Raw genomic sequence first — 10,228 nt, 5'->3', positions numbered from 1 at the left:
CCTCCATGGGCTCCCTGGGTGCTGTGCATGGTGCTGAGAGAGGAGAGACCCCACAGCCCTGCCCACCCTCCATGGGCTCCCTGGGTGCTGTGCAGGGTGCTGAGAGAGGAGACACCCCACAGCCCTGCCCACTCCATGGTCTCCCTGGGTGCTGTGCAGGGTGCTCCCATGCGGCGCCCAGCTTTGATCCCAGAGCCCCGGCAGGCCAGGCGTCTCCCTGCCCACTGAACTGCTCTGGCCTCTTGACCCTGAGATATTCTTTCCCTCCGGGGTTCTCTCTGGGGCTCGTGTCGGCACTAGGAACCCACTGATCCTGGTGGCCGTTTTTCCCACCTTATTGGACATGACAGAGACAGAGAGAAGGGAGACAGAGACCCTGCACCCCTGTCTCACCACCTGTGAACCTTCCCCCTGCAGTGGGACCAGGGGCTTGAACCCGGGTCTCTGCGCTTAGCACCATGTGCCCTTACCCAGGTGCCGCACTGCTGGCCCCCAAGGATACCCTCCCAGGGAACAGGAAGTGGCTGATTGGCCTCCCCATGGGGGATCTGGGGTGGGCGGCCGAGGACGGGGTGGCAGGGGCGGGTGTAGGGGACGTGGGTCACTAAGGTCACTCACTGTGTGAGCCCATGTGGCTGCGTGGGGCGTGGCCGTCCCCATCTGGCGTCTCCTGGTCTGTGGCGACCTCGTGTGGCCGCGGGCAGCACTGCAGCCCCCCGTCCACTCCCCTCTGGCCTGAGCCCCCAAGGAGGGCCACACCCCAGGGACCCTGCTCCCCCATCATGTCCCGTGGTGACCCTCGCCAGGGACCCCCAAGTGGCGCCGCATCCACCCTGAGGGGCCAGAGCGGTGGGCAGGCCCGCTGGTGGTCACCAGGCAGGGGTCCCGGAGCTCCGGCAGGTGAGGGGACTCTGAGCGGGAGGCCCGTGGGGTCGGCCTCCCAGCCACCGCAGGGAGACCCCCGTCCACCCGGTCAGCGCAGCCCCTCCCCGGGTCACTCACTGCCCGGCAGCCCTGCCCTGTGGCCATCCCCCAAGTGGGGTGCCGGCATCCCCCAGTGAGCGTGAGCCAGGTGGGAACTGCCTTTATTCCAGGGCGCTCGCAGGCCCACCCTCCCCGGGAGGCCCCTGCCCAGCAGGCCACCCACAAGCTGAGCCCTCAGCTAGGGGTGCAGCCCCAGTGTGAGGCAGGAGTGGCCAGCCCACAGTGGCAGGCTTCAGGCCGGAGAAGCTTCCAGAAGGCTGTGGACTGAGGAGCCAGGCTGCTTTGTCACATTTTCCCGGTTCCCCTTGAGTGTCTGGGGGCGGCCCCGGGGCTGCCCTCCTGTCTGACGTGGACGGACAGTCCCCGGAAGGTCAGTACAGGCGGCCTGTGCCCAGAGGGACATCCGTCCTGGCTGGAGGGTGACAGTGTGGATATGAGTGTCACTGGTCACATGGGGCAGGATGGGCCCACACTGGGGTCTGGGCAGTGGGCAGAAGTGAACAGAGGTGGACGGAGGCGGAGGGAGGCACGGTGGCCATGCGGGCAGGTGGGTTTAGTGAGGGCCAGGCAGCGCGGGGGGCTGGGGGTGGCTAGGGGACCCCCTTGGTTGGCTTCTTCTTCTTGGACTCGTCCTTCTGCTTCTGCTTCTTGCGTTTGCTGCCCTCGAGGCCTACGGAGACACGCGAGTCAGAATGCGGCCACGGGGGCTGCTGCCAGCCACGGGACCCACGGGGACTGCCACCACTGGCAACAGGCCCCAAGGGGACTGCCACCACCAGCCACGGGACCCACAGGTACTGCCACCACCGGCAACAGGCCCCACGGGGACTGCCACCACCAGCCACGGGACCCACAGGGACTGCCACCACCAGCCACGGGACCCACGGGGACTGCCACCACCAGCCACGGGACCCACGGGGACTGCCACCACCGGCAACAGGCCCCACGGGGACTGCCACCACCAGCCACGGGAACCATGGGGACTGCCACCATCGGCAACAGGCCCCACGGGGACTGCCACCACCAGCCACGGAACCCACGGGGACTGCCACCACCAGCCATGGATCCACGGGGACTGCCACCACCAGCCATGGGACCCACAGGGACTGCCACTACCAGCCATGGATCCACGGGGACTGTGGCCACCAGCCATGGATCCACGGGGAATGCCACCACCAGCCACGGAACCCACAGGGACTGCCACCACCAGCCATGGATCCACGGGGACTGCCACCACCAGCCACGGAACCCACGGGGACTGCCACCACCAGCCACGGGACCCACGGGAACTGCCACCACCAGCCACGGGACCACGGGGACTGCCACCACCAGCCACAGGACCCACAGGGACTGCCACCACCAGCCACAGGACCCATGGCTATGTGACCTATGGTTACTGCCACCACCAGCCACGGGACCCACGGGGACTGCCACCACCAGCAACAGGACCCACGGGGACTGCCACCACCAGCCATGGGACCCACAGGGACTGCCACCACCAGCCACAGGACCCATGGACACATGACCTATGGTTACTGCCACCACTGGCCACAGGACCCACGGGGACTGCCACCAGGCACGGACCCACGGTCATCGGGATCTCCACTAGGCAGGCCACAGGGACCCACAGGGACTGTCACCAAGTGGGCCACACACCTCCATGGCCCTGGCTCTCGCTGTCCCTCTGTGGGCACGCCCAGCGCTAACACCAACGTCAGAAAGGAGGGCTGGGGACAGCTCACCGGGCAGTGCCTGCCTTGCCACGTGCATGCCCAGGCTCCAGGCCCTGTAGCACTGGAAGCTCCTGAAACCCCAAAGTCTCGCCCCCACTGGCCCAGGGCAGCAGAGGCCACACCCCCGCAGCCAGGGGACACCGCGGCAGCCCACAGGCAGCCAGCCTGGCATTTGGAGGAGGTACCCTCATGGCCCTGGCTCAGCAAGCCAGCCAGTGTGGCCTCCAGGCGGGGACGGGTGTGTGTCCCGTTGCACCAAGCCCGCCAGCTCCTGTGCCCAACACCCGCCCTGCCCACTGGCAGTGCCTCCCAGCCCAGGCTCTTCCCGTGCCTGACCCCTACAGGCGTCCCACCCTACCCTGGCCCTGGGTCTGAGCCCTAAGCCGGGCAGGAGCCACAGAGCTGTCTGTCTGTCTGCCTCTGAAGGAGGGCCCAGCCCTGCAAGGGGCACACAGAGCCCTACTGAGCTGGCCTGCAGTGTGCCGTCACCCTGGCCCCCTCCCCTGCAGCAGCCGGATGGTCTAGAGAGGAAGGGGCCTTAATTCCTGCTGACTCCTGTTAGCAGGATGGAGGGTGCCCTGTCCTCCCAGCTCTGAGGGCCCTTCCCGGCTTCCTAGGGGCCACTGGGCATGGGGGGCACCAGGACCCACCGGGATCAGGGTGACAGCAGATACACAGGCTCGTCATGGCAGCGCCGACCCAGCCCCAGGGCCCTTGAAGCCACCCACCAGGCCTGCCCATACTGACCACCAGTGACCACCTCCCACCACCCTTGGAGGTCGGGTCCTGACCAACCTTGTCAGAAAGAGACTCTGGGCTTGGACGTCGAGGCAGGGCCAGGAGGGGCTGGGGGTGGTGTGGGTGAGGTGGGGAGCACGGGGGTGGGAGGTCATGGGTGGGGCTGAGGGGTGGGTGTGGGTGAGGTGGGGAGCACGGGGGTGGGAGGTCATGGGTGGGGCTGAGGGGTGGGTGTGGGTGAGGTGGGGAGCACGGGGGGGGGCAGGAGGTCATGGGTGGTGCTGAGGGGTGGGTGTGGGTGTGGGTGAGGTGGGGAGCACGGGGGTGGGAGGTCATGGGTGGGGTTGAGGGGTGGGTGTGGGTGAGGTGGGGAGCAGGGGGGTGGGAGGTCATGGGTGGGGCTGAGGGGTGGGTGTGGGTGAGGTGGGGAGCACGGGGGTGGGAGGTCATGGGTGGGGCTGAGGGGTGGGTGTGGGTGAGGTGGGGAGCACGGGGGGGGGCAGGAGGTCATGGGTGGTGCTGAGGGGTGGGTGTGGGTGAGGTGGGGAGCACGGGGGTGGGAGGTCATGGGTGGGGCTGAGGGGTGGGTGTGGGTGAGGTGGGGAGCACGGGGGTGGGAGGTCATGGGTGGGGCTGAGGGGTGGGTGTGGGTGAGGTGGGGAGCACGGGGGCGGGAGGTCATGGGTGGGGCTGAGGGGTGGGTGTGGGTGAGGTGGGGAGCACGGGGGTGGGAGGTCATGGGTGGGGCTGAGGGGTGGGTGTGGGTGAGGTGGGGAGCACGGGGGGCGGGAGGTCATGGGTGGGGCTGAGGGGTGGGTGTGGGTGAGGTGGGGAGCACGGGGGTGGGAGGTCATGGGTGGGGCTGAGGGGTGGGTGTGGGTGAGGTGGGGAGCACGGGGGGGCAGGAGGTCATGGGTGGTGCTGAGGGGTGGGTGTGGGTGTGGGTGAGGTGGGGAGCACGGGGGTGGGAGGTCATGGGTGGGGCTGAGGGGTGGGTGTGGGTGAGGTGGGGAGCACGGGGGTGGGAGGTCATGGGTGGGGCTGAGGGGTGGGTGTGGGTGAGGTGGGGAGCACGGGGGGGCAGGAGGTCATGGGTGGTGCTGAGGGGTGGGTATGGGTGTGGGTGAGGTGGGGAGCACGGGGGCGGGAGGTCATGGGTGGTGCTGAGGGGTGGGTGTGGGTGTGGGTGAGGTGGGGAGCACGGGGGTGGGAGGTCATGGGTGGGGCTGAGGGGTGGGTGTGGGTGAGGTGGGGAGCACAGGGGTGGGAGGTCATGGGTGGGGCTGAGGGGTGGGTGTGGGTGAGGTGGGGAGCACGGGGGGCGGGAGGTCATGGGTGGGGCTAAGGGGTGGGTGTGGGTGAGGTGGGGAGCACGGGGGTGGGAGGTCATGGGTGGGGCTGAGGGGTGGGTGTGGGTGAGGTGGGGAGCACAGGGGTGGGAGGTCATGGGTGGGGCTGAGGGGTGGGTGTGGGTGAGGTGGGGAGCACGGGGGTGGGAGGTCATGGGTGGGGCTGAGGGGTGGGTGTGGGTGAGGTGGGGAGCACGGGGGTGGGAGGTCATGGGTGGGGCTGAGGGGTGGGTGTGGGTGAGGTGGGGAGCACGGTGGGGGCGGGAGGTCATGGGTGGGGCTGAGGGGTGGCTGTGGGTGAGGTGGGGAGCACGGGGGGCGGGAGGTCATGGGTGGGGTGGGGCTGAGACAGGACCCCACTCTGGGCTGTGATGACAGGTGACACTGGGTACCCGTCCCCGTGAGCTGGTGGCCCCAACACCCACAGGCGGCCCCTCACCCCCATCACTGCCCTGTCTGCTTCCAGAATCTTCTTTGACCAGCAGGAAGCGGTCAGTCCTGGTTGGGGTTGCTCACTCTCCTGGCTCAGCCCTGTGGCCGGTGGGCACTGACCCTCCCCCCAGGCCCCTCTCCCCAGGCAGCCCAAGGTCCAGCCGGAGTGGACCCCACTAGAGGCCCACGGGGATGCAGGAGGGGCACAGAGGAGGGCAGGGGCAGGAGATGGAGGGAAGGGCAGGGCAGGGGGCAGAGGGCAGGGAGCAGGGGCAGCCCAGGCTGCTGCGTCCCTACAGGCCCCTTGAGCGGGTCAGCGCCAACAGCTGGAGGTGGACCCTGTCCTTCCATCTGCACCTGCCCCGGGCCAGAACCAAAGTGTCGCTGTGTCCCTCCCTAAGGGCCCCGCGGTGGCCTGGACAGCCGGTGGTGGACACGCCCCAGGTGGACTCAAGGCCTGACGACTGCCTGGGCCAGGCCGGTTTCCACAGCCCACTGGGGTCAGGGGTCATCCTATCCACTTGTGCAGGGCCAGGTGCTGAGAGGCCCGGAACTATCCGCCAGTCAGCATCACGTTTCTCCTGAGCTTATGGAAGCAGGGAGCACGGGGAGGAGACACGGGCGGGGACATGGGGAGGGGACACAGGGAGGGGACAAGGGACAGGACACAGAACAGGACATGGGGAGGGGACAAGGGGTGGGGACAAGGGGTGGGGACAAGGGATGGGGACACGGGACAAGACACAGGGACGGGACATGGGGAAGGGACACAGGGCAGGATCTGGGGAGCGGGCATGGGATGGGACATGGGGAGGGGACACAGGGACAGGACATGGGGAGGGGACACGGGGATAGGACATGGGGAGGGGACAAAGGATGGGGGCACGGGGACAGGACATGGGGAGGGGACAAAGGATGGGGAAGGGACACGGGGACAAGACATGGGGAGGGGACAAGGGATGGGGGCATGGTGACAGGACATGGGGAGGGGACAAGGGATGGGGGCACGGGGACAGGACATGGGGAGGGGACAAGGGATGGGGAAGGGACACGGGGGGGGAGGGAACATGGAGAAGGGATATGAGGGACATAGGAGAGGGGCCGGGGGGAGACACAGGGAAATGGGAGGAGGACACAGGGAGACCACACAGGCACAGCGTGTGTGTGTGTGTGTGTGTGTGTGTACACAGAGGCGCCGAGCTGGGAGAGGGAGGAGTGGTGTGTGCGGACTGGCTCCCACCCAACAACACACGGGCTGGCAGGCTGCACCCCGTTTAATGGCCTCAGGTGAGCCGGCAGCAGCAGCACAGTGAGGCGGGGGCCGTACCTGCCGCGGGCCCGGCGGGGTCCTGGCCACGGGGGGGCGAGCGGGAGGCACCCCGGGGCGGGGGCTCTGCCTCAGCCTGCCCAGCGGGGTCCCCGGGATCCTCCCCGGAGGCAGGCCCTGCCCGGGGCTCCCCCAGCACACCTGCCAAGGGCGTGGCATCCCAGCCTGGGACACGGGGCCCGGCGGGCGGAGCGTGCTTCTCCGGGGGGCGCTGGGCCGGCCGGCGGGGGGGCTGGGGGCTGCGGGCGGGCGTGCCGGGCAGTGCGGGCTGGCCTCTACGCTGGCACTCGGCGGCCAGGGCTTCCTCATCGGGCACACCTGCAAGGAAAGGGCACGTGAGGCCCCAGCACCAGGACCTGCCACCCTCCCTGTGCTCCCCGCCCGTCCCATCCGTGGGGAGGGGCCTGGCCTCACAGGGCCTGAGAAGCCCCCCAGCAGAGGTGGGGACCCCAGTCCACTCACTGCCACCATGTGCAGGGGTAGTGCTGACCTCCGCCTTCCAGCCACCCCAGGCCCCTCTGCTCTGGCCTGGGCCTGCAGGTCCCGTGCTCTGCAGACTGAGCTCTGTGACACACACACACACACACACACACACAGTGCATCTTTTTTTGCCTCCAGGGTTACTGCTGGGGCTCGGTGCCAGCACTGCAAATCCACTGCTCCTGGAGGCCATTTTTTCTCATTGTCGTTTTTGGACAGGACAGAGAGAAACCGAGAGAAGAGCGGAAGACAGAGAGGAAGAGAAAGACAGACACTTGGGAGCCGTGCGGTGGTGCAGCGGGTTAAGCGCAGGTGGTGCAAAGCACAAGGACCGGCATAAGGATCCCGGTTCGAACCCCGGCTCCCCACCTGCAGGGGAGTCGCTTCACAGGCGATGAAGCAGGTCTGCAGGTGTCTGTCTTTCTCTCCTCCTCTCTGTCTTCCCCTCCCCTCTCCATTTCTCTCTGTCCTAGCCAACAACGACATCAATAACAACGATAACTACAACAGTAAAACAAGGCAACAGGGAGTCGGGCGGTAGTGCGGCAGGTTAAGCACATGTGGCGTAAAGATCCCCACCTGTAAAGTAGTCCCTTCACAGGTGGTGAAGCAAGCCTGCATGTATCTTTTTTAATATTTATTTCCTTTTGTTGCCTTTTAAAATTTTTTTATATTTATTTTTTAAAAGACCAGCACCCTTGGTGGTCTTTCTCCTTTTGCCTCATTGCACAGGACTGAGCGAGGCTGAGGGAAGGAGAGACGCCCGCAGGCCTGCTCCGCAGCTCATGACACCGGCCCTGCAGGTGGGAGTGGGGCTCCCACCCGGGTCCTTTCACTCGGTGGCCTATGTGCCCATACATCTAAGAGGTGATGGTTGTGGCCACCTGTGCCGGAGTGGTGGGTGTCCCGGAGCTCTGGGCACAGCGCCGGATGCCAAGAGCCCATGGGCGGCAGCTTCCAGGGGTGGGCACCCTGCGGCTGTGGGCAGGGCTCAGCGGCGGGAGGGCGGGACGGCAGGACGCACAGCCTGAGGGGCTGCCCCTGGGCCTAAGCCAGGGAGTGAGCTCAGCCAACATGCACAGACCCCTCAACCTCAGACGGCAGGAGGAGACGCCCTCTCTCTCAGCAGTGGGGTAAGAGTGAGGACTTGAGGGGCGGGGGGGGGGGGAGGGGTGGATGGAGCACCGGGTCGGGCGCTCACATTACAGAGCACAAGGACCCAGGTTCAAGCCTCCCATCCCCATCTGCAGGGGGGAAGCGTCACACGTGGTGAAGCGGGGCTGCGGGGGTCTCTATCTCCCCCTCCTCTTCAATTTCCAGCTGTCTCTCGCCCATCAATAAATGAATAATAATAAAAAAGAACGCCGCCCACGCAGACTACACTGAGAGTCCCGGAACAGCCAGCCGATGGCGCAGGGAACGCTCGCGTCAGAACGCAGAACAAGGGTGCTGACCAGCGGGGCAGGCACAGACACGGCCCCCAGGAGAGGCGGGCGCCCCCCTCTGCAGGACTGAAGCCACGAGGGCTCCCCGTCTTCACCCTCCTGGGTCCGTTCTCGGGGTGCAGGGCCGACTGACTTCTAACACCATGGCCGCCCGCCCCACAGGACCCTGGGTTCGAGCCCCTGCACCACAGGAAGCTTCATGAGGGGCAGTGCCGTGGGGTCAAGGACGGCGTGACCCTGGGCTCCCCAGACTCAGCCTGAACCAGAACCCAGAAGGGGTGGGGTCCGGGGCCTGGGGCCTGGAGCACGTGGGGACCACATCCTCCTCCCTCCTCCACCCCAGGTGCCGGCACTGGCGGAGTTCTCGGGACAAGGGCCACGACCTCACGGCTCTGCACCAGGCGCTGGGTGCGAGGTGCTCTGCTCCCCCAACCCCACCCCAGCCCAGGCGCAGGGTGCAGGGACCAATCCCGACCCCAACAAGCTACCAGCCGGGCGGCTGGGCTCAGGACAAGCTGAGGCCCCTCCGCACCCCTCACCCTGCACCCAAAGGTGCCTCGCTGACCGTGAGGGCCACGGCCACGGCCACAGCCACAGCCACAGCCGGGAAGCGGCTCAGATGGTGGAGTGCACGCCTCACCAGCCCGGCCCTGCTGGGGAATGACGCAGATGCAGTCACATCTGCCAAGCTGTCCCCTCAGGCTCTGCCACTTCCCACGATAGTCTCACGTGCCTTTCTCAACCAAGCCCGTCCCGACACGTCACTCCTGGTTGTTGCCCTATAAAGCCCTTCTCCTCCCGCCCCTCGTCTCCTTGCCCGCTCTTCACATTGGTGATTAGATGCAAGAGAGGGGGTCTGGGAGGTGGCCATTTTTGCTACCTCCTCGTGGCCCGAACCACTGCGCTCTCACCCAACTCTGAGGTGCCCGTGCGAATAAAGATTTGTGTTCCCTCTTTGCTCCGGATCTCCACTCTCTCTTCTCCCCGGCGCAGCCCGACACCTGTCACCCAGTGTGGAGCTCGACCCGCCCAGACGCAGGTAAGTATACAGCCGCTTGACTCTCTGTGGCCCCGTGTTCCTCTCTGCCATGGGATTCCTTCCATTTTACAAAGAGGCTTCCCAAACCCTTTACTCTGTTCTCATGGGGACAGGCTTTCTATCTCGGAGATGTTTTACTTGGGGCTGCACCGTGGATCCTCTGGGCTATGTTTGCAGCTTTGGGAATATATATAAGGTGCCCTGCCAAAAAGTTAAGGGACCTTGAGGCTGAGATACAAGAGTTAAGGGATACTGTCTCGGCGCATACCCACCCTAAGCCCTCTGCATTTTGCACCAAGAATTCTGTTTTGGCAGACATGCGTTCAGTTTCTCTGGCTGCCGCTGCCGCTCCTCCAGTGGCTTCCACTTCCGTGACTCCTCCCCCCCGTTGCTACCTGGTTATCAAAGCAAGTCCACACCTTCCCGGTAAATGTGTCCCCCAATAGACAAAACCCTCAGGTGTGGGATCCATACTCCTCCAAAGAACTTAGGGAGCTCAGGCAGGCAGTTAAAGATGACGAAGTTCATGCCCCATGGACCAAGTCCATTTTACGAGGCTTTCTCCAGCACCTTAATACCCCCCAAGATTGGAGGGACGTAGCTTGTGCTGCACTCCCAGACCCCCTCTACCTGCAATGGGAGGCATGTTTTCATGATGAATGCTCAAAGCAATCCCAGAGAAATAGTCAGAATCAGCTGGA

General features: G+C 65.8%; 1 protein-coding gene across 3 annotated transcripts in view; it reads right to left on the bottom strand.

Moving 5' to 3' along the window:
- Positions 1 to 1,068: 1,068 nt before the first annotated feature.
- The window catches only part of DNAJB6 (DnaJ heat shock protein family (Hsp40) member B6), a 38,163-nt gene continuing 29,003 nt past the window's right edge, over positions 1,069 to 10,228 (bottom strand). For 2 of the 3 annotated variants that reach the window (XM_060196859.1, XM_060196860.1), the window contains exons 9-10: positions 6,564 to 6,881; positions 1,069 to 1,654 (exon numbers count right to left, since the gene is read on the bottom strand). In XM_060196859.1, the coding sequence (XP_060052842.1) occupies positions 1,575 to 1,654; positions 6,564 to 6,881 (398 nt within the window). In that variant the 3' untranslated portion in view covers positions 1,069 to 1,574. The remainder of the gene's footprint in view (positions 1,655 to 6,563; positions 6,882 to 10,228) is intronic. The other variant, XM_060196861.1, reaches the window with a different exon arrangement.

Source organism: Erinaceus europaeus, chromosome 8 (assembly GCF_950295315.1).
Source record: "Erinaceus europaeus chromosome 8, mEriEur2.1, whole genome shotgun sequence".
In the NCBI taxonomy this organism is placed as follows: Eukaryota; Metazoa; Chordata; class Mammalia; order Eulipotyphla; family Erinaceidae; genus Erinaceus; species Erinaceus europaeus.
The sequence above is the reverse complement of the archived record's forward strand: the minus strand, read 5'-3'. Positions and strand labels throughout refer to the sequence as shown.